General features: G+C 37.2%; 1 protein-coding gene across 1 annotated transcript in view; it reads right to left on the minus strand.

Moving 5' to 3' along the window:
• DCHS2 (dachsous cadherin-related 2) overlaps positions 1–25616 on the minus strand; it is a 288245-nt gene that overhangs the window by 75505 nt on the left and 187124 nt on the right. The window contains exons 8-10 of the mRNA XM_060095313.1: positions 19964–20121; positions 18035–18875; positions 15127–15366 (exon numbers count right to left, since the gene is read on the minus strand). Of these exons, the coding sequence (XP_059951296.1) occupies positions 15127–15366; positions 18035–18875; positions 19964–20121 (1239 nt within the window). The remainder of the gene's footprint in view (positions 1–15126; positions 15367–18034; positions 18876–19963; positions 20122–25616) is intronic.

Consider the following 25616-nt stretch of genomic DNA (forward strand, 5'->3'; position numbering starts at 1 on the left):
CAAAAGAAAGCTGGAGTAACAATTCTCATATCAGATAAAAAAGACTTTAAAACAAAGACTATTACAAGAGACAAATAAGTACACTACATAATGATCAAGGGATCGATCCAAGAGGAAGAAATCCAAGAAGAAGAAATGTTATAAATTTACAATTTATAACAATTGTAATTATTTGTGCACCCAACACAGGAGCACCTCAATACTTAAGGCAAATACTAACAGCCATAAAAGGAGAAATCGACAGTAACAGAATCAGAGTAGGGGACTTAACACCCCACTTTCACCAACGGACAGATCATCTGACATGAAAATAAATATGGACACACAAGCTTTAAATGATACATTAAACAAGATGGACTTAATTGATATTTATAGGACATTCCATCCAACAACAACAGAATACACTTTCTTCTCAAGTGCTCATGGAACACTCTCCAGGATAGATCATATCGTGGGTCACAAATCAAGCCCTGGTAAATTTAAGAAAATTGAAATCATATCAAGAATCTTTTCTGACAACAATGCTATGAGAATAGATATCAATTACAGGAAAAGATCTGTAAAAAATACAAACACATGGAGGCTAAAGAACACACTACTTAATAACCAAGAGATCACTGAAGAAATCAAATAGGAAATCAAAAAATACCTAGGAACAAATGACAATGAAAACACATGACCCAAAACCTATGGGGTGTAGCAAAAGAAGTTCTAAGAGGGAAGTTTATAGCAATACAATCCTACCTTAAAAAATAAGAAATATCTGAAATAAACAACCTAACTTTACACCTAGAGCAATAAGAGAAAGAAGAATAAAAAAACCCCAAAGTTAGCAGAAGGAAAGAAATCATAAAGATCAGATCAGAAATAAATGAAAAAGAAAGGAAGGAAACTATAGCAAAGATCAATAAAACTAAAAGCTGGTTCTTTGGGAAGATAAACAAAATAGATAACCCAGTAGCCAAACTCATCACGAAAAAAGGAGAAAATTCAAATCAAGAGGATTAGAAATGAAAAAGGAAAAGTAACAATTGACACTGCAGAAATACAAAGCATCATGAGAGATTACTACAAGCAAGCCTCTGCCAATAAAATGGACAACGTGGAAGAAATGGACAAATTCTTAGAAATGTACAACCTTCTGAGACAGAAACAGGAAGAAATAGAAAATATGAATAGACCAATCACAAGCACTGAAATTGAAGCTGTGATTAAAAATCTTCCAACAAAAAAAAGCCCAGGACCAGATGGCTTCACAGGTGAATTCTATCAAACATTTAGAGGAGAGCTAACACCTATCCTTCTCAAATTCTTCCAAAATATAGCAGAGGGAGGAACACTCCCGAACATATTCTACAAGACCACCATCACCCTGATACCAAAACCAGACAAAGATGTCACAAGGAAAGAAAACTACATGTCAATATCACTGATGAACATAGATGCAAATATCCTCAACAAAATACTGGGAAATAGAATCCAGTAGGACATTAAAAGGATCATACACTATGATCAAGTGGGATATATAACAGGAATGCAAGGATTCTTCAATGTATGCAAATAAATCAATGTGAAACACCATATTAACAAATTGAAGGAGAAAAAGCATACAATTATCTCAATAGATACATAGAAAGCTTTCGACAATATTCAACATGCATTTATGATAAAAAAAAACCTCCAGAAAGTAGTCAGAGAGGGAAATTACCTCAACATAATAAAGGTCATATATGACAAACACACAGCCAACATCGTTCTCAAGGGTGAGAAACTGAAACCATTTCCACTAAGATCAGGAAAAAGACAAGGTTACCCACTCTCACCACTCTTATTCAACATAGTTTTGGAAGTTTTGCCACAGCAATTAGAGGAGAAAAAGAAATAAAAGGAATCCAAATCGGAAAAGAAGAAGTAAAACTGTCACTCTTTTCAGATGACACGATACTACACATAGAGAATCCTAAAGATGCTACCAGAAAACTACTAGAGCTAATCAATGAATTTGGTAAAGTAGCGGGATACAAAATTAATGCACAGAAATCTCTTGCATTCCTATACACTAATGATGAAAAATCTGAAAATGAATTTAAGAAAACAATCTCATTTACCATTGCAACAAAAGAATAAATTATCTAGGAATAAACCTACCTAAGTAGACAAAAGACCTGTATGCAGAAAATTATAAGACACTGAAGAAAGAAATTAAACATGATACAAATAGATGGAGAGATATACCATGTTCTCAGATTGGAAGAATCAACATTGTGAACATGGCTCTACTACCCAAAGCAATCTACAGTTTCAAGGCAATCCCTATCAAACTACCACTGGCATTTTTCACAGAACTAGAACAAAAAATTTCACAATTTGTATGGAAACACAAAAGACCCCGAATAGCCAAAGCAATCTTCAGAAAGAAAATCGGAGCTGGAGAAATCAGGCTCCCGGACTTCCAATTATACTAAAAAGCTACAGTAATGTAGACACTATGGTACTGGCACAAAACCAGAAATATAGAACAGGATAGAAATCCCAGCGATAACCCCATGCACGTATGATCACCTTATCTTTGATAAAGGAGGCCACAAGAATATACAGTGGAGAAAAGACAGCGTCTTCAATAAGTGGTGCTGGGAAAACTGGACAGCTACATGTAAAAGAATGAAATTAGAACACTCCCTAATACCATACACAACAATAAACTCAAAATGGATTAAAGACCTAAATGCAAGGTCAGACACTATTAAACTCTTAGAGGAAAACATAGGCAGAACACTCTATGACATAAATCACAGCAAGATCCTTTTGGACCCACCACTTAGAGAAATGGAAATAAAAACAAAAATAAACAAATGGGGCCTAATGAGGCTCAACAGCTTTTGCTCAGCAAAGGAAATCATAAACAAGATGAAAAGACAGCCCTCAGAATGGGAGAAAATATTTGCAAATGAAGCAACTGAGAAAGAACTAACCTTCAAAATTTACAAGCAGCTTATGCAGCTCAATATCAAAAAAACAAACAACCCAATCCAAAAATGGGCAGAAGACCTAAACAGGCATTTCTCCAAAGAAGACCTACAGATTGCCAACAAACACATGAAAGAATGCTCAACATCATTAATCATTAGAGAAATGCAAATCAAAACTACAATGAGATATCATCTCACACTGGTCAGAATGGCCATCATCAAAAAATTTAGAAACAATAAATGCTGCAGAGGGTGTGGAGAAAAGGGAACCTTCTTGCACTGTTGATGGGAATGTAAATTGATGCAGCCACTATGGAGAACAGTATGGAGGTTCCTTAAAAATAGAACTACCATACGACCCAGCAATCCCACTACTGGGCATATACCCTGAGAAAACCGTAATTCAAAAATAGTCATGTGGCTTCCCTGGTGGCTCAGTGGTTGAGAGTCTGCCTGCTGATGCAGGGGACACGGGTTCGTGCCCCGGTCTGGGAAGATTCCACATGCCACGGAGTGGCTGGGCCCGTGAGCCATGGCTGCTGAGCCTGTGCGTCCAGAGCCTGTGCTCCACAATGGGAGAGGCCAAAAGAGTGAGAGGCCCGCGTACTGCAAAAAAATAAATAAATAAAAATAAAAAAATAGTCATGTACCACAATGTTCTTTGAAGCTCTATTTACAATAGCCAGGAAATGGAAGCAACATTAGTGTCCATCAACAGATGAATGGATAAAGAAGATGTTGCTCATATATACAATGGAATATTACTCAGCCATAGAAAGAAACAAAATTGAGTTTTTTGTAGTGAAGTGGATGGACCTAGAGTCTGTCATACAGCATGAAGTAAGTCAGAAAGAGAAAAACAAATACCGTATGCTAACACATATCTATGGAGTCTTAGAAAAAAAATGTCCATGAAGAACCTAGGGAGAAGATGGGAATAAAGACATAGACCTACTAGAGAATGGACTTGAAGATATGGAGAGGGGGAAGGGTAAGCTGTGACAAAGTGAGAGAGTGTCATGGACATATATACATTACCAAATGTAAAATAGATAGCTAATGGGAAGCAGCCATATAGCACAGGGAGATCAGTTCGGTGCTTTGTGACCACCTAGAGGGGTGGGATAGGGAGGGTGGGAGAGAGGGAGATGCAAGAGGGAAGAGATATGGAGATATATGTATATGTATAACTGATTCACTTTGTTATAAAGCAGAAAGTAACACACCATTGTAAAGCAATTATACTCCAGTAAAGATTTTTTAAAAAATAAATAAATAAATAAATAAACACAAACAAACAAACGAAAATGCTTGTGCCCAATTATGTTACTCTGTTCATTCTCCAGACAGGAGGTGAGCATGTAGAATTGCTCATGTGTGTATTTTTGGTTCATTTTGTTTTCTACTTAGCATTCAGTCTGTTATCTGGAGTGAGAAATGTGGTACCATGTTATTATGGATTTTGAAAATAATTCTTCCTATATTTCTGCAGTTTCATTTCCCTTCTGATAAAAGTATCACATCATTTCCATCACTGGGTATGAAGATCTCTCATCCCATTAACTTGAACGAGTTTATCCCATGACATTGCAGTTTATTTGCACTTCACACAAGTTCCTTTCAGTCATTTTCCTATGTTCTTTTCTTCACTGACGAGTATCTAGGTACAGACATAGTACTTAGCATATATGATTTACACTTTAATAAATGATGAAATACTCTTCTTTGGACTTAACAAAAAACTTCAGTTACACATTTCCATCTTGCCTGTCTTAAAAAATAAATTTTCATCTCCTATGATCTAGTAGATACAATATAGAACTGAGTGCTGGAAAAAGTGGAATATAATGCTAGTTTTATACAAGAATAAATATACATGACTTCTTACTATGTCACTTGAAAGAGAAAGGATATTTGGGATTATCTGCAGGCATTTTAATAACCTTGAGAAAAAAGTCTAATAAGGCAGGATCAAAGTATATGATATGGTATAATCAGAGGTCACCAGAAAATTTATTCTGTCATTAGGCATTAGGCATATTATTATATTAATGACTATTTAATGCTCATAGTGATTTCTTTGATCTCATAATGATCTTAATCTCTTCTTTGGTCAAGACAGAATTTTTAAAAATTCCAGATTGATAAAATTTGTTATTCCTATCTCATCCTACATTATGAAAATGGGGACTATACCAACTTAGATCTACTTTCTTTGTTCCTCAAATATTTGGAGCATAACTAGGTGCCAAGCACAGTGCTGTTTGCCAAAGAGAGAGTGGTGAATCCAACAGGTATGGCCCCTACCTGCAGGGAGCTTTCATGGAGAAAGCTTTTTTTAATTTTTGGACCCTTAATTTTTCAATAATTCACTCATTTATAATATGTTATTACACATTATACATATTATATATTACATATTATATTATATATTATACAGTTTAAACTCCTAACACTTGTCAAATCTAGAAAATGTCTTCACATGCTTAAACATAAACTCAAATCTTTTCCGTTTCCCTTCCTCCTATTGGTCTACTTATTCTCTAATGTGCTTTACCTTTGTATCCAATACTCCCCTGACATTTTAGAAACTTTCAGATTTTATCATTTCTATTACTCTATATAGCTTTGATCCCTAAGGTAACAATCTACTCACCTTCAATCCTCCTAGTATATTATTAAGGATAAATGAGATCTTTATTTATAACTGTAGTTTGCACATATACGATTTCACACACCAATCTTCACACCCTTCACAACTTAAATAATGTGAGCTAAATTTAAAGTATTATACTATGGCTCTTTTAGAATTCAATTAGTGCCTTGCTTCTTCCTCCTCACACACTTATAATCCTCCAGATCAAACACAACATCATCAAACTTGAGAACCAAGAAAATAAAAGTAAAATAGAGATTATTGAGTCTAATTCCATCACCTTACTAAGAAAATTGGAAATCTGGATCTGAAGATATTCAGTGATATGCTTACAACACACCAAAGGATGTGTGTGTGTGTGTGTGTGTGTGTGTACACATACATATATTTGCTCTTAGACCTCAAGACCTACAGCCTTATGACTTCTTGCTTTCTCCTACTCTAGGATACCCCTCTTCAGTTCATTTCCTTTCCTCTTCAGTCCAGCCCCATGAATTAACACTTTGGCAACCTTGCAAATTTCCTCAGGTACTGTGGCTTTTTACCAAAGAAGGCCAGCGAAACCTCAGTCCAGATTCATTCCAGCCATCTCTCTGTCCTCCTGGAATATTCAGCATATAACTGGGGCTGGAGAAAACTTCACAACAGCATAGATGGAGGTCACTGAAATGTTACTGTCATCTGGCAATCTTTCCAGATCTCCTTGGTCACCCCTCTCCTATTCATGACTTCTACCCGACCACCCCCTGGTTCACTCTCACAAATCACTTCCCTTCCTATTTCCTAGAGAAAATGGAGGCATTGGGAAAAAGCTTCATCAACTTTCTGCATCTGTATTCAACTCTACCTCCTGCTTTGTGTCTCAATGGCAAAAGTAATTTTTCAAATACCCTCTTGAAATTTTCCTGTCAGTTCTAATCTTTCCCATTTATATTTTTTCCTTAAATTATATTTTAGCTGTAAGAAACAAGAGTTTTTTCCTCCTCTTTATAACCAAGTATCTTTTAAAAATTCTCTGCACCTAGCTTGAAACCACTGCCATATCTAGTTATTCTTTCTACAGTCACCAATAAGCTTCTGGTTGTAAGATCTACTGACCATGTTTAGTTGACTTGTTTTCTCTTGGCTTCAGATATTGCTGACTGATGTTAAAAAACACAGAAAGGAAGGAAAAAAGAGAGAGAGAGGAAGGCAGGGAGAGAAGGGGAGAGGGAAGGAGGGAGGAAGGAATTCACTCCACTTCTTTCCCACTTCATTGGCTTCAGTTTCCACCTATATGCAGATGACACATATGTATTGAGCTCCAGTTATTTGGTTGATTGATTCATTCACTTATGTGTTTATTTATGCAGTGCACAGTTACCAAGTGCCAGGCACTGGAAAGATACCATTGAATAATGAGTAATTATCTTGGTCCTCAGAGTTCCCCTCTAGTGGGGGAGATGGTGTGGGGGAATATGTGAAATCACCGAGGAAGGGGATCAGGGAAGACTTATCACAGGTAGATAGTTTGTTCATTTATTATCTTACTCAATAAACATATAGAGAGAGTGATAGCGGGTGCCAAGGTACCACACCAGGTGCTAAGGATATAACTGCTGGCAAGAAGACACATTCTTTGCTCTCACAGTGCTTATAGTGTAGCACTGGATGCAGAGAAGTAAGCAAACAATTACAATTCCACATGGTAAGACATAACTGAGTGAGTATGTGTTGCTTTTTGTATAAGCTTAGACCCTAAAGATAAATAGGATTTAACAAGGAAGGGGGAAGAAAGTGTTTGAATGCATTCAAAATAGAAACCAAACACCATACCGCAGTCTGCAAAGTCTCATGTGATGTGGACTCAAGCTCTTCTCATATACTTGCTCCTGCACTATATTCCTGGCCCACGGGCTCCACTTTTGCTCTGATCATGCTAAGTGTCTTTCTGTTGGAGCCTTTGTAGCTGCTGTTCCCTCTGTCAGCTCCTCCCTCTGTCCTTTACATGGTGTACTAGTTATTAAACTGTTGTGACTCGGCTCTGAATCCGTTCTTCGCCATTCCACCCTGCGATGCTGGGGCTGGAGAAACTGCATACCACAGCTGTGCAGAATCTCCTTTGCCAGCTGAGCCCCTCTTAGGATCTGCCACAAAGGGAACCTCGAGGGAGACTGAGGTCAGAGGAGAGAAGATGGGACTTCTTCTTCCTGTTTTCTTATTTTCCCTGTCAGCAACGCCATTTCTTCTAGTGTAGAAACTTCTCACAACTTTCTGTCTCTTTTGGCACTCCCAGACCAGGTTCTGCAAGGACCCTCCTCTCATTTTTTTCCTAGGTTCTGATAATCTCGACCTCTTCTCCTTGTTTCCAGGGATTAGGGGTGGTAGCTGCTTCCTACAGTTATTTTTTTCTGGGTTACTTCAGGATTCCGTTTCTGTTTATTCAGCCTTCCAACACCTGTATTGTAATAGCTGGTTTTCCTGACTGCACCTGATTGATATGGTACTTGGCACCAGGATTGGGCCCCAGGTATTAGGGATTCTGAGATTGATTTGGTTATGCCTTTGGTCATAAAGACAGTGCTGGGTTCCCTGCCCACAGGAAATGGAGCACTAGTAATTTCTCATTTGCAATGGTACCATGATCATTTAAATTATCACCTGTGTTTGACTGTGATGAACTGACTATGAAAGGACTTCTATTCCTTAGAGGACCAAGTGCGGCTGACTTTGGCCATGGGATAGTAAAAGTAGTATGATGTGAACTGGCTGTCTCTGAATGCAATGGGAATTTACAGAAAGAAAATTATAAGCTGAGTCTTTAAAGTCGCAGCTCAAGGAAACCCCCAAATTAATCTCTCTGAAGATCAGAACCAAACTGAGCAGCAGATATATAACAGGTAAATTCTTGCAAGGGGATACCTATTCACGAGAAGACCTACAACCAGAGTCAGATCTCAACATACTGCAGGCAGTTACATGCAAACATGACTCAATTAGAGACAGCTTATAGTTGTAAAATAATAGCAAGATTTTTCTAACTTACATTGGAATAAATCTGTGGAAAATGTGTGGAAATCAATTCTAAGGATGTGAAACCCAGGAAGATAAAATAGTACTTTGGTTTCAGCTGGATTTATTGATGTGGTGTTCCTACCAGAGATTCTGAATTTAATGTGCTAGATCTTTTAGTTATTTCCCTTGACAGTTTCTTTTGATTGGCTGCATTCAATAGTGGTCTATCATCATTGAGATTGAGATGCCAGATCTTCCCTTGCATACTATACAGAAAGGAATCAAAAAGCTTAAGGAAATGGAGAAGAACATTAAGATGGATTTACCAATGGTAAATTTGCCATTTATCATGACATGCCCACCACCCTCCTCTAGCTACATTTACCAACAGTTCAGAGGATTCTCCCTTCATAAAAACCCTGGGAAAGCCATTGGTTAGAGGGACACCAGCATCCTTTAAATGTCCTCTGGTAGTTGCCCTCTGTGTAGGCTGTGGATGATGGTGTCACTGGTCCCGGGGACCACCTTTTGAGTACCAACACTCTCGAACTTCCTGGACAAGATGGCAGAGTAAAACAACCTTGAGCTCACCTCCTCTCATGAGCACACCAAAATCACAACTAACTCTGAACAACCATCGATAAAAGACTGGAACCTATGAAAAAAAGACATTATGCATCCAAAGACATAAAGAAGAAACCACAGTGAGATGGTAGGAGGGGAGGATTCATGATATAATCAAATTCTATACCCCTCGGGTAGGCAACCAACAAACTGGAGAACAATTATATTGCAGAAGTTTTCCCACAGGAGTGAGAGTTCTGAGGCCCATATCAGGCTCCCCAGCATGGGGGTCTGGAATATGGAGGATTGAACCCCCAGAGCATTTGGCTTTAAAGGCCAGCAGGACTTGATTGCAGGAACTCCACAGGACGGGGAAACAGAGACTCTACTCTTGGAGGACTGCAAAAGCAGTGACTTCATAGGACCCTGGGTCAGACCGACTTGCTGATCTTGAAGGGTCTCCTGGGGAGATGGAGGGAGGGTGGGCAGCTGTGGTTTATCTGAGGACAAGGACACTGGTGGTGCATGTACCAGGGAGTATTCATCAGCATGAGCTTTCCTGGAGGCGGACATTTTGGCACCAAGACCTGACCTCACACAGTAGCCTGCAGGATCCAGTGCTGGGATGCCTCAGGCCAAACAACCAACAGGATGGGAACACAGCCCTGCCCATCAGCAAACACACTGCCTAAAGACTTCTTGAGCCCACAGCTGGCTCTAGACATACTCCTTGACACTCCTGACCACCAGAGGGCCAAGACCCAAATCCACCCATCAGTGGGCAAGTGTTACCAAGTCTAAGCTCATACCGCTAGCCACACAACAGGCCAGTAATTGAGAGACAAGTTGTTGGGGCAAGGAGTAATGACTTTATTTGGAAAGCCAGAAAAGCGAGAAGATGGAGGGCTCATGCCCCAAAGAACCACCTTGCCTGAGGTAGAATTCAGGCTTCTTTTACACTAAAAGGGGAGGGAGTAAAGTCAAACACTTCCTGGTTCCCATCAGCCTCCGGAGGGGCTATGTTAATTTCTTCCTCCCTGCAGTCATTCACTGGTGGACCTGGTCAGGATGTTTCCTGTGAGTTAAACAAAGGTATTTTAGCTTAATGCTCATTACCTGGGAGGCAGGGTTCTGAGAGTTGGGTCATTATGTATAATTTAAGCTTTTGGGCAACATCCCTTTAGTGATTAACTTGCAATAGAATACAAAAGGTTCTTCCCTATTACATAGGCACTAGCCCCTCCCACTAGGAAGCCTGCACAAGCCTCTAGACCAGCCTCATCCACCAGGGGGGAGGGCAGTTTTCTTGCCAGAAGCAAGAAAAGTCAGTCCTGCAGCCTGCAGAACCGAGTCCACAAACACAGGTCAGAACCTACCCTGGGACCACCTGGTCTCTGGCCCTTGGGTCATGAGAGGAGACTGTACTGCTGAGACATTTAGGACATCCCCTACAGAGGGCCATTTCTCCAAGGTTGAGAAACAAAACATATATAAAAATACAAAAAAAAAAATTAGACAAAATGAGACAACAGAGGAATATGTTCCAGATGAAGGACCAAGATAAAACCCCAGAAGAATAACTAAACAACATGGAGATAGGCAATCTACCTGAGAAAGAGTTCAGAGTAATGACTGTAAAGATGATCTAAGAACTTGGGAAATGAATGGATGCACAGAGCAAGAAGTTATAAGAAGTTTTAAACAAAGAGTTAGAAAATATAAAGAACAACAAAACAGTTGAAGAACACAGTAACTGAGATGAGAACCAACACTCTATACCAATTTGTAAGGGCTATCACAAGTGATCTGTTTTCATCCAGCAGGAACAACAGTACATCTTTATGTAAACTCTTCCACTATCAGCCATCATCTACTCAGCAGAGATAAAGATCATCTCAACATCCAGTAGATCATCACCTGATCTACTACTGTGATGACATCATAATTGGATCTGATGATCAGAAAATTGTAAGAAACTTAGATGTCTTAATTAGATACATCTGTTAGACCAGTGGTTGGCAAACCCACTGGACAAATACAGCCTGCACCCCTGATTTTGTGAAGTTCCGCTGAAACCTAGCCACACTCAATTCTTTATGTATTATCTATTGCTGTTGTCTTGCTCCAACATTAGAATTAAGTAGTAGAGACTATATAGCCTGAAAAACCTAAAATATTCACTATCTTGCCCTTTACAGAGAAAAGTTTGCATAACCCTGTCCTACAGTAAAGGCAGGCGAGTGATAGGAGTTGAGAATAGAGAGGAAAGCTACAGTCTCTTATTAAAATGCCTAGTTGTTAAGCTAAAAGAGAAGAGAACTTCATCCTCAAAACCATGAGGAATTAATAAAGAATTCTGACCAAGGGAGTGTTGTTTTCAGATTTACTTTTTATGAAAATCATTTTTCATGTAATTCCTCAACTGTACAATGCCTACACAACTCAAACATTTCTAAAGGAAAAACAGGATTGTGCCTTGCTGATTGAATGAAGGAATAAACAAATAAATGAGTTCTGAAGAGTGAAGGCAGCTTGTAGCAGCCTATTTCACAGATGTTCTGGTTTCTCAAATCATATAGTCAAAAATATTTACTCAACTCCTATGTCATAGCTTGCATTATCTTAGGGACCTGGGATAAAAGCAAGTAAAATATGTTCTGAATCCATGAGTTCACAGCTTAAAAGGCAGGCAGAAAATTAGACAATCATATAATGAAAACACCATGTATTAAATGAAATAGGATTATATTTCAAAGTTTTAATAGTGATTGTCTCTGGGTGAGTAGTCCCTTTTTTTCTATTTAATTTTTTCATTAATTCTAAGACATATTTTCCCCCCAAATTTTAATATATCTGAAGTTAGTTGCTTCCTACAATTAATAGTGTCTTAGATTCAATGAAATAGATGAAATACTGTCATGGTAGTGTTTCTCCTTTGCTCTGAGAGCAGGCTGTTGGGTGGGGCTGTGCATCCAGCATGAGGCAGTTTCTGGGAAACCAGACGTAAAGTTTGTTCAAGATAAATCCAGATACAGAATACATTTTTTATGGGATGGAGAATAAGATTTCACTATAGAATTTGACATTTTTGTATGGTGATGTGCTGTTGAATTATTTTGTATTCACCATGAATAAGCCAATGCATCACCAGGACTGAGTCATCTTCCCTTCTGGGGTACCCTTTCCTCCCAGGACTGGGGGAGAGGTACCCCTGGGGATAGGTCTTTTCCCACTAACAATGGAGCTCTTGTCGTTGGCACCAAATGCTGCAGCAGTTTTAATATCTTAGTTAAAAAGTGGTAGTTGTTTTTCCCTTTTAATACAAGAAAAAACTCCTGTTAGAACCAGTGTGAGTCATACATCATAAACATTCAGTGCTCAAATTCCTATGGGTTTTGAATGCCAAACAATGCTGTTAGGCTTACACTTTTAAAAACTACATTGTAGAATGCTAGAAAACGCACGTTAACCTTTCTAGTATTAAGTAATGTTATAATATTTTAAAAAATACAGACTATAAAGTAAACCATTCATAAATTCCAATATGATGCCAGTTATGTTAAAATCCTGACTACATCATTTAATTCTTGTGCATAATCCTTTTTCATTGTCTTAACCCAATAAGCAAAAAAAAAAAAAAAAAAAAAAGATTTAGGAAAAATATGTTCAAAAACACATGCATACACCCAAATTCACATGCATTTACATAACCACTGGCTTAACAGATCTGGCTTCATTAAAAACACTGAGATTTCCAGTAAACCAAAATTGTCCACAAAACTTGTGAAGGTGCGTGAGACTCAGGAGATGCTAATGTGTATCTCAAACACCCATAAAGCCAAAGCCAGAAAACCAGCAATTTTGCATCTAAATTCCCTGGCAAACCATAATCTCTAGAATAATGAACTTTCAATTCAATTATAAGTAACAGGTTGCAGACCATTCATTCCAAAAGAAAATTACACTAACACTTGGCAATTTGACAGTAAAATTTGGAAAGCGTATTTATGGTAATCATCTTTAGTTGACATACGAAAAATTTTGAGAGAAATTCTTTTTGCCTTCAAATATTAAAGCAAATAAATCTTTTAAGTACAGTCCATTCTAAAAAATAAAATTAATAAAATAAAGCCAAAGGGAGGAAGCATTTTACAGACTTTAAACGCTTGCTAAATTACATGTCAGTGATGGGTTCAGCATATGTCTGTGTACTTTGGGAAGTGGTTTCTGTGTTGCCCAGAGCTCTGCATTACTCAATTTACACCAGAGAATTCTCTCAGAGAACTTTACTAAACTGGTTATATTGGAAACACAAAGCTTATGTATATTCTCCATTGTTTCTATCAACTAAAAACCACACTGCCAGAAATGTGCTAAATTCTCTAAGCGGAGTTGGGACAAGCAATTGTTAGCACACTCCAGCCCTCTTGGTGAGCACAGTAAGCAAAACTCTTTGATCACACTGCCCCACTCTGGTCAAAAGAGAAAATTGGGTTGGCCCTTGAAAGTCTTCATTGCATCACATAAAATGCATTTCATTAAAAGATGATGTTTCCTAAAAGTGCAAAGCATCTAAACGGTATATAATTTAAAAGTTCAAGAAAATGTATCTTTTACCACTTTGATGAATAATTTAGGAGGAAAGTGCTAGTTTTCATACTATTATTTCCATAGAAACATCTGTTACAATTCTTGCAAGAAAAGAACAAAATATTATATTGATTATGTATTGCCACTTGCTATATACAAATGTGAATTTAAAAAGACTGGCTTATTAAGCTATTTGTATTAATTCAGATGGGAACATTCAGCATATGCTGTTAATGGCAACTACTTCACTATAATTTTTATAATTATTTTGTTTAAAATTAAAAAAAAGGATATTATTAAAGTTACTGAAGCTTACATGGCCAAAAAAGTCATAGTGATATTGAAAAGCAATTCTAAGACATTTATAAATTCCTAGCCACAGTAACTGTTTACTTCAAAGTCATTTGTCTGAACACAGTGGTTGATATTAATAACACAACAGTAATACAGTAATGATGGAAGTTAACATTTATTGACTGTTTACTGTGCCAGATACTGGTCTCAGCTCTTTGTAAGTAATAACTCATTCATATTCATAACAGAACTACGAATTAGGCTGTATTATAATCCCCATTTTACAGATAAGCAAACAGAGGATCAGAGAGAGCTAGTATATAGCTTATTAAAGGTTACACAGCTTAAGTGGTGGTTCTAGGATTCAAAGCCAGGCAGTCTGACACCAGCATCCTATCTCTTCCATTATGCTACATATAGAGAAAATAAAGAACGATTTACCTTCTGGTACTCCATGTATCTAGCTATACAGTCTGAAAAAAGTGTGATCCTTCGTCTATACTTCTGTTTACTATCAAAATCAAATCAATAAATTGTATATTAATTAGATATGTATCACTCTACTATAAGTAATAATAAAAATCAATACAAGCAAATGCTATAAAAAGTACACATTATGGGGCTTCCCTGGTGGAGCAGTGGTTGAGAATCTGCCTGCTAATGCAGGGGAACGGGTTCGAGCCCTGGTCTGGGAAGATCCCACATGCCGCAGAGCAACTAAGCCCGTGCGCCACAGCTACTGAGCCTGCGCGTCTGGAGCCTGTGCTCCACAAAAGGAGAAGGCCGCGACAGTGAGAGGCCTGCGCACTGCGATGAAGAGAGGCCCCTGTTCGCCGCAACTAGAGAAAGCCCTCTCACAGAAACGAAGACCCAACACAGCCAAAAATAAATAAATTAATTTTAAAAAAGTACACATTATGCATTCAATTTTTTTTTCTGTGTATGCTAATTAAAGATATTCTAGAAGTTTGAAATAACTAGCAACCGTTTTCAATTTTCTGGTAAATGTCAATTTTTGCTTTTAACATCGATTACTTAGTTCTCATATTTTTGAGTTACCTGAATCTCTGTCCACAGCTTCAACTCTTGCGACAAACTCCCCTGGATTTTGATTTTCTTTAACTGAAGCTTCATATAGGTGCTGTTTAAATACTGGGGCCTCATCGTTTACATCAAGAACAGTAATTGTCAAAGTCTGGGATGAAGAAAGTGTTGGTGTGCCACCATCCAGTGCCAGAAGGGTCAGAATGTACTGACTTTTTAACTCATAATCCAAAGGCGAAGTAGTAATTAGTAAACCTGTTTTGAAAGAAGAGAAAAGCAATAGGTAATATTCCTTGGAGAAGTCATGCTTACTCTACTTTTGTCTAACTCATCTAAGTTGCTAAAAATTCAGAAGCTTTCTCTGGTAAAGAATAAATATTAAACCAACTTTAAATTTATATATTATCTGGAATAAAATAGAACATTTTTAATTAGAAAAGTCATTCTAATTTAAATTATAAGGATGAATGAGAATTCAGAAATAATCCATAACGTATCATCTACTAAGATGATTACATCAAGAATATTTATCTATACAATATCTACCTTCATTTTTAAAAAATATTTATTTATTTGGTTGCGCCAGGTCTTAATTGCTGCATGTGGGCTCCTTAGCTGTGGCACGCGAACTCTTAGTTTCAGCATACATGTGGAATCTAGTTCCATGACCAGGGATCAAACCTGGTTTTAGGGCTTCCCTGGTGGCGCAGTGGTTGAGAATCCGCCTGCCGATGCAGGGGACACGGGTTCGTGCCCCGGTCCGGGAGGATCCCACGTGCCGTGGAGCGGCTGGGTCCGTGAGCCATGGTCGCTGAGCCTGCACGTCCGGAGCCTGTGCTCCGCAGCGGGAGAGGCCACAACAGTGAGAGGCCCGCGTATCGAAAAAAAAAACAAAAAACAAAACACAAACCTGGTTTCATTGGGAGGGTGGAGCCTTAACCACTGTACCACCAGGAAAGTCCCTCTACCATCATTTTAAAAAATATCTAGGTTCTAACAGTATCCCTCTTCGTGTCAAAGGACACTTCATGTGTAAAAGTGACCAAGTTACAAAAAGTATGGCTACATCCTTTAAGAGATTTAGCTTTTGTTAAAGAGTTATAGTCTCTTTATACTAATCTCATTTAACTGTCTTTTTTTATTAACAAAAAATAGTAAAGACTGGGCTTCCCTGGTGGTGCAGTGGTTGAGAGTCTGCCTGCCGATGCAGGGGACACGGGTCTGTGCCCCGTTCCGGGAAGATGCCACATGCCGCAGAGCGGCTGGGCCCGTGAGCCATGGCCGCTGAGCCTGCGTGTCTGGAGCCTGTGCTCCACAGTGGGAGAGGCCACAATGGTGAGAGGCCCACGTACCGCAAAAAAAAAAAAAAAAAAAAAAAAATAGTAAAGACTTTATAACTCGGACAATAAACTTCACGAATACAATGTCTCCATCCAACTGCCATTTAAGCACGTAACTCATATAAGCAACTTGCACACATATATTTGTTACATAACTCCAATTGTCACATTTTTTTCTTTTAGGATTGCTGCTTGCTCCTCTAACACGTGCTCCTCCTATAAGAACTTTTCTTCAAATAATTAAAGAGGCTTACTGATTCAGATTTTATATATAAAATGGTTTCTCCATAATTGCTTATCATTTTACACTTCATAGCCAAAAGCCATTGAAAATATCACTTTGTCTTCTTGATAAAAAATATGAGCTTTGTGAGAGAAAAATAGCCTATTTCATATGAGTGCCTTCAGCAATTAGCATTTTATGTCTTTGAAAAAAATATCTCAACTGAAACAGCCACTGCAATTGTTTAAGATTCAGGATATCTATATTACCGAGACACAATTCTAATTTTATCCACCCTCTTTAACAATCTGAAATAGACTTTCCTTAGCCATTTTGGAAAGCATTTTAAATATCATTGAAATAGATCCTTGGAGACCCCAGCTCTAACAGAAATCAGCAACTGGGTCTGGACTATCTCTCTGTCAGTTGGGCTTTTAGGTGGTGTTCATGCAGGTCTCAGAACGGAACCATATGCACAGGATTTAATAAATATTTTGACGAAATTTTCCAACAGTATATAGCCAGACTATAATCATGACTTCCAAATTCTACACATTCAGTCCCATTCCAAATAATGCTCTTACTAACAGTTGGGTCAAATGGTATACATCTGAAATTTTTTTCTAAGGCTCATGCAGAAATGATTTCATTTTTTAGAGAATGAGATGGTAGTCCATTTCTTCAATATCTTCTGAAAATCAGGTTGAGGGAATTTCATTTCCAATATAACAAGAATGACACTTTGAATGTATAATTGTCCATCAAACTACATCAAAATTTTTATAAGATGTTATCTGACAATATGGTAACAGCAAGACAAGGAAAGTGACAGTGAGTGCCATTTCCAAAGAGTACTTGACAGTGAATAAATGCTTCTGCCAAAAATAAAGTGTTTCAGTTGTGAAAATTAAGGGTCTTGATGTCAACATCAATACAACCATTTAAAAAGACATGATTTCCAACTATTTACAAATGTATGTTTGTATGATCTTAGAGGTAAGTTTCCATACTAAAGTCTTTGAACAATGTTGACTCATGTTCTACCTTGATTCACTCTTGGTACCATCTCCTACACTATGAAAACACACAATGGGGGTAAAGAAGTTGGCTACTGTATATTCATCCCAGGAAATGTGAGCCAACTACAAAGCAGGTCAATGTTAACAAACAGGCCAATTACTCTTGTTCTCTGAATACAACCTCTGTGCCTATCATCTGTATAAGTTAAACAGTAAATTAAGTCAAATTTCCTTAAAGCATATGCATCTTGAGAACTATGATTTTTATAACAGAGGAAAATGAAAAAGACAAATGTAAGCAAGTGATCACAGGCTTTAACTGACAGTGACAAGGACAGTACCTGATGACTCATCTAGCATAAAGGCCATATTTTCATTTCCTGAGAGGATGCTGAATGTTACTCTTCCATTCCTTCCTGCGTCTGGATCTTGAGCAGTTATGTGGTGCACCAAGGAGCCCACTGCGGCATCCTCTTTGACAAGGGCAATGGGGAAAGATGTAAAAGTGGGGCTGTGGTCATTTATATCCAAAATCACTACCTTCGCCATTAGCGATCTCAGTCGCCGGTCTGTCACATTCACAGCCTGATCGGATGCAGTAACTGTCAGGACAACAGTCGGAACTCTCTCTCTGTCAAGGGGGGAAGCGGTGACCAAAGTGCCAAATGAGGGGTGGATGAGAAATGGATTCATTCCAGGGTGGTGGGCTTCAATGAAGTATTGTACTCTACTGTTCAAAAAACCGCCATCGCCATCTTTGGCATTGAAGACGTGCACCAGAGTCCCGACAGGGGCATTCTCTTCCACGCTGATCACAATGAACTCCTCCCGGAAAGATGGGGAATGGTCATTCTGATCTTCCACAGCAACACTAAGGAAGACTGTGCTGCTCACGGGAGGGCTTCTGCTGTGGTCTTTAGTTACCACCCTGAAAAGATAATGAGACGTCATTTCATAATCCAGTTCCTTAAAGAGGAACAAGTCTCCTGTCGAGCTGTCGACTTCAAAGTGACCATCCTTGTCATCTGCAGCGATACTAAAATGTAACTTTCCACTATGATGTTGAAGGTGATCAGGTGACTTTATCAAGCTCATTATTTTTGCAGGCTTCAAGTTTTCTGGTATAACTAAGTGTTTAATATTCTGAGAAATGAGAGCTCTCCCTTTGGATAGTGGTATCACCTGAAATAAGAATAAAAAGGAGTTGTTAATTTTTTTTTTTAAATACTTTACAGGTGCTGCTATTCTTTTGGAAGCTAAATTCCTTCCAGTTGTGCAATATACACATGTTAATTGGTGAGAAAATGTCTTTTTTTATATTATATAATTCCAGTGTGCCTCTGAAGACTGAAAACTGCACAATAGCCAGGAGATAAGAAAGTATAGGACTTTCCACTCCCATTTGCTGTAATGGATGCAATGATAGTTTGGTGAGGCTACGCTGTTGTTTACGTGAACTGTAGTCTTATGGTTCTTCAAAGACAGTGTACGAGAGCTAGTTCTCCAAGCTACTCTAAGTCCTAGAGACTCATATTTCCTTAATGACAACATCTGCATACATTTAAGTATCATATGTCTTTGTTTATCTGAAACCAGAGTCTTGAGATGTTATGACAGAATTTTCTCCTAACCCACATATCCTTAATCAATAAAGAATATAATTTGGAAACAGAACTCTTGGGGACATATATTCTTGATTAGCATACATACATATATTAATATTACTGATTATCACATGCTTGAACAAAAAAATCTTCCTGTAAACAGTCATTTTGCTTCTGATGTGTTGATGTAATCTTTTCTTACTATGGAGACTTCCTACAGCTTGTTTGCTCATTATGACTAAAGGAAAGTCTTAAAATACAAATCTCAAGTGCCTTTCCTAATTTTAAAAATAATGACAAAAGCTATGCAATTTATATTGGCCATTTATTTACACACGTTTCTCCTGCAAATTTACCAGGTCCTTGCAATTAGGAAAAAGTAAAAGAAAAGATACTTTTTGTTCTTTATAAACAAAGCAGGATGAACATCCACATAGTGATGGAGGTATCTTGTCAGTAACTGTACAAAGTTAAAATAAAAAATTATTTAAACCTAATCATTTCTCAAGTGATAATAAAATAACTTAATATAATGCACACATACATCTGCAATGCTCTCTAAAAAGGGTATTTGTATATTTAATGTATCTTCACTCTACATTTGTATATAAAATTAAAAAAACCCTCAGAGCATCTTTCCACATTTTGTGTGATGTGAGCTATTACCTGAATATTAATAACTGCCTGTCCTTGAAGAGGAGGCACCCCCTGGTCGCTGGCAATTACAGTCATCCTGTAAGAAGGTCCATAAGCATGTGAAAGTACTCTGGTTGTTCTTATTTCACCACTGTTGGCATCAATCTTGAAGTGATCAGTACTACCCTCTACACACAAACATGCACAGAATTAAGAAGTTAATGTTAGTTGACAATGCAGAATACAGATAATTAATTAATGCAAATAAACCTGTGATCATTTGGAAGATTTATTTACCTTAAGCTCTGTGAGAATATGAGCATAAGGATAATACTAAAAATACAGACAAGAAACATAACAGATTAAAAAAATTATTATAGAAATTTTCACATATAAAAAAGTAGACAGTGATATCATGAACTTTCATGTACCTATCATCTAGCTTCAATATTTATCAACTCATGTGCTATATCATTCAGCAATCCTATTCCTGGGCATATATCCTGACAAAACTCTAATTCAGAAAGATACATGCACCCCTGTGTTCATAGCAGCACTATTTACAATAGACAAGACATGGAAACAACCTAAATGTCCATCAACATGTAAATGGATAAAGAAGATGTGATACATATATATAATGGAATACTACTCAGCCATAAAAAAGAATGAAATCATGCTATTTGCAGCAACATGGATGGACCTAGAGATTATCATACTAAGTGAAATAAGTCAGAGAGAGAAAGACAAATACCATATGGTATCACTTATATGTAGGAATCCAAAATATGACAGAAATGAACTTATCTATGAGACAGAAACAGACTCACAGACATAGCGAACAGACTTGTGGTTGCCAAGGAGGAGGAGAGGTGGGGGAAGGTTGGATTGGGAGTTTGGGATTAGCAGATGCAAACTATTATATATAGAATGGATAAACAACAAGGTCCTACTGTGTAACACAGAGAACTATATTCAATATCCTATTAAAATTTTTTGAAAATAATTTAAAATAACAATAATACTTATCAACTCATGGCTAATCTTTTTTTGTGTGTGTGTGGTACGTGGGCCTCTCACTGTTGTGGCCTCTCCTGTTGTGGAGCACAGGCTCCGGAAGCGCATGTTCAGTGGCCATGGCTCATGGGCCCAGCCGCTCCGTGGCATGTGGGATCTTCCTGGACGGGAGAATGAACCCTTGTCCCCTGCATCAGCAGGCAGACTCTCAAACACTGCGCCACCAGGGAAGCCCAACTCATGGCTAATCTTATTCCCCATTCACATATTTCCCTTCACCATCTTTTGAAGCAAATTTCAGAAATCATATCATTTCTTCTGTATGTTTTTCAACATGAATCTCTAAAAGATAAGGGAAAATTTAATACCATCACAGTACCATATTATATTTTTAAAAATTTGTAATAATTCCTAAATATTATCAAATATCTAGTTAACTTTTAAATTTCCAGTTGTCTCATAAATATCTTATCTTTTTTCTAGTCAAATTAGGTTCAACATAAAATCTGTATTTGCATATCTCTTCAATCTATGCATTCCTGCCATCCATCTCTTTATTTTGTTCTTGCAATTCATTTGCTAAAGAACTGGATCATGTATCCTGAAACTTCCCGTGGTCTAGATTTGCCTGTTGCTTATCTCCAAAGTGTAGCTTAATATACTTTTCTGTCCTCTATGTTCTCCTTAAATTGGGAGGTAAATCTAGAGAATGAATCAGATTCAGGTTGTTTGGGGGGAAGACTACTTCATAAATGCTGTTTTGTGTTTTCCTTCAGAAGCACATGTCTGATTGTCTCTTTTTGTGATGTGGGCCCCCTTTGGTGCACAGCCTGGATCCATTAATGATTCAATAAATGTTGCAAAGTATAACATTGAGTCTATGATCTCTTCTTCATTTATTAGCTGGAATATATTACTAAAGAGCAACTTCTTCTTATATACTTATTGGTAACCCAGTGGGACAGTTCATTATACGAAAAGTCAGGATAAATGTTTGATGGTAAACTTTTATTTAACAGTCTTCAAAATAATGGATTGGTTTACTAACATCCTTCAGTGCTTCAACTATGATAATTAAAGGTTTGTTTAGTTTCTGTTTTTAGAATCATTAAGCATAAATTTAAACATATTGTAAGAGTTTCAATCTATTCCCAATATTATCCCTATTGATGTTCAAATTGTTCCATCTTTGAACATTAGGATCCTCTTAAAGGAGGTTCCTGAGTCTTTGATATGAGCCTAGTCATCTTTAACAGCCTCCTTGTATCTGGGGTGACAAAATGTTACAGACTCATCTTGAAGATTTCCTGTCCAAGACCTGGAGTCAGTCATTTCTCCAAGGACTCCTGGTTCATTCCATTGAATACAGTATTGGGAGGTTGTATCCTGCTCATTGCTTCTGGGTCAGTCATTGTTTCTAGGCCATTTTCAGAGGTCACAGAATACACACATGCACACACTAAAATATGTCATAAGTTTGTATTGATACTTCTAATTCAAATTGATCATGGCAGGGTTTTTTTTTTTTTGGTTTGTTAAATAACAGATTTGTGTTCTTTGATAAAATCTAAATACTTTAAACAACCCAAAGAATGTCAGACGATGTCTAGGCTAGTGGCTCTCTTTCATTCTTTTATTCAACTGTCAGTGAGTCACTATCATGTAACAGACACTTTACCATTTATAGAGGAAATAAAGGCAAATAAAAAAGAACTCCTGCTCTTAAGAAAGTCAGAGTATAGAGCAGGAAATTATGTAATATCTACTGGTTGTGATTTCTATGCTTTGATCCATTTACATAGGAGAATGAAAACTTTCATGAAGTTTTCTCATATTGATTTTTATCTTGTTATTTTATCTTATATTTTGTAGTTGCCTCTATTTTGTAATTGGATAAAGTTAAAGCAAAGGTATGAGTAACATAACAGATATCACCACATTTTTATATTGCGATGCCCCAAGTATCATTTCAGAAGCTATTTTTTTTTAAAATCAACATTTCAAACATTCAGAAATATATGACCATCCATGTAAACATTTCCAGATTGGTAAAGCCGCAATATTTCTTCAAATTTTTTAAAGAAATGACAGAATATAAGTATAGCAAAAGACCTGTGTTTACCTCCAAATCTCATTCCCTTTCTTCTTCCCTGTAGACTGCCTCTGTTCTAAAGTGGGGGTGTATCTTTCTAGTCCATATATTCATGAGTAATATATAGCATGGTTTTGTTCCTTTACAAATAACGGTATCATAGAAGGATTATAGCTTAATCTATTAACTTGTGGGTGTATGCGTGTATGCAGCAGACTCATTGTTCCTGAACAATCCACTATGTCATCTTCCCAAGCATGAACATGATTTGCCTTTTCATTTCTTTCTACTTTAGGTCTTTCACCTATTTTGTAATTTTCTACATGAAGGTCTTAAATATCTTTTATGGAAATTTTCCTCCTTATGCTTCTAGTCAAGATGATTCTGTTTTGGGAGAGGGGGAAATACATAATTTGATGGTCCTTCTTTAAAGAAAATAGGACAATATTCCCACCCCAGAGGAGCCCATGCTATTGAAGAGCCTTGAACCTTAAACTTCATGATCTTCACAGTAAACTGGACCCCACACCCAACGATTTTCTTCGTTACAGTGAATGAAACCTTTGAAAACCTGCTTAGTACTTAAAATGCTAGTGATTTTTGTATGTTGACATTGTTCTCAGAAATTTTTTATGTTATTGATTCTAGTGATTTGCCTGTGACATATTTGGGGTTTCCCATGAAGACAATTAAATTATTGCAGGTAACGGCAATGTTGTCCCTTGCTTCCCTATGTTTGTGTCAAACATGACAAAGCAACAAATTTCTTTTAAAATGGTATAAAAACACAATGCCAACTAAAGGTAATCATTGGAACCAATCTGAGGCCTGTGCATTCTCAAGGAAAAACATTAACATAAGCCTGTCTCAATAAAATTCCCACATACACATACATGTGTGTACATATGTGGCATTTTTTAATTAATCCTATTTTTTAAAATTGGGGTATAGTTTTTTTACAATAGTTGTTTTACTTTTTACTGTACAGCAAAGTAGAGTTCCCTATGCTATACAGCAGGTTCTCATTAGTTATCTATTTTATACATATTAGTTAGTGTATATATGTCAATCCCAATCTCCAATTCATCCCTGCTCCACTTTCTACCCTTGGTGTTCATACGTTTGTTCTCTATGTCTGTGTCTCTATTTCTGTCTTGCAAACAGGTACATCTGTACCATTTTTCTAGATTCTGCATATATATGTTAACATACAATATTTGCTTTTCTCTTTCTGACTTACTTCACTCTGCATTTTCTAAATATGATTTACTCTGACCTTAAGAATATTTAATTTTCATAGAGATTCACAGATGCTTGGTGTTCATAATCATATGTCTTTAAATTCAATACCAAGTTTTATCCAATAACTAGCACTTTCCTGTTAGTAAAAGTTGACTTGCATTTCAGATTACTGAAAATTATTCATTTAAAGTGGATGGCTGGTTGACTTCTACTTAGGACATAGAAAAAATAATATGATTTTACATTAAACTTTTATTTTTATTTTATTTTATTTATTTTAACATCTTTATTGGAGTATAATTGCTTTACAATGGTGTGTTAGTTTCTGCTTTATAACAAAGTGAATCAGTTATACATATATATATGTTCCCATATCTCTTCCCTCTTGCATCTCACTTTCTCCCAGTCTCCCTATCCCACCCTTCTAGGTGGCCACAAAGCACTGAGCTGATCTCCCTGTGCTATGCGGCTGCTTCCCACTAGCTATTTATTTTACGTTTGGTAGTATATATATGTCCATGCCACTCTCTCACTTTCTACCAGCTTACCCTCCCCCTTCCTGTATCCTCAAGTCCATTCTCTACTACGTCTGAATATTTATTCCCATCTTACCCCTAGGTTCTTCTGACCATTTTTTTTCTCTTATTTTTTTGTATTCCATATATATGTGTTAGCATACAGTATTTGTTTTACTCTTTCTGACTTTCTTCACTCTGTATGACAGAATCTAGGTCCATCCACCTCACTACAAATAACTCAGTTTCATTCCGTTTTATGGCTGAGTAATATTCCATTGTATATATTGCCATATCTTCTTTATCCACTCATTTGTTGCTTCCATGTCTTGGCTATTGTAAATAGTGCTTCAATGAATATTTTGGTACATGACTCTTTTTGTATTATGGTTTTCTCAGGGTATATGCCCGGTAGTGGGATTGCTGGGTCATATGGTAGTTCTATTTTTAGTTTTTAAAGGAACCTCCATACTGTTCTCCATAGTGTTGGTATCAATTTACATTCCCACCAACAGTGCAAGAGGGTTCCCTTTTCTCCACACCCTCTCCAGCATTTATTGTTTGTAGATTTTTTGATGATGGTCATTCTGACTGGTGTGAGTTGAAACCTCATTGTAGTTTTGATTTGCATTTCTCTAATGATTAATGATGTTGAGAATTCTTTCATGTGTTTGTTGGCAATCTGTATATCTTCTCTGGAAAAATGTCTATATAGGTCTTCTGCCCATTTCTGGATTGGGTTGTTTGTTCTTTTGATACTGAGTTGCATGAGCTGCTTGTAAATTTTGAAGATTAATCCTTTCTCAGTTGCTTCATT

This window comes from Mesoplodon densirostris, chromosome 1, assembly GCF_025265405.1.
Source record: "Mesoplodon densirostris isolate mMesDen1 chromosome 1, mMesDen1 primary haplotype, whole genome shotgun sequence".
NCBI classification, from domain to species: Eukaryota; Metazoa; Chordata; class Mammalia; order Artiodactyla; family Ziphiidae; genus Mesoplodon; species Mesoplodon densirostris.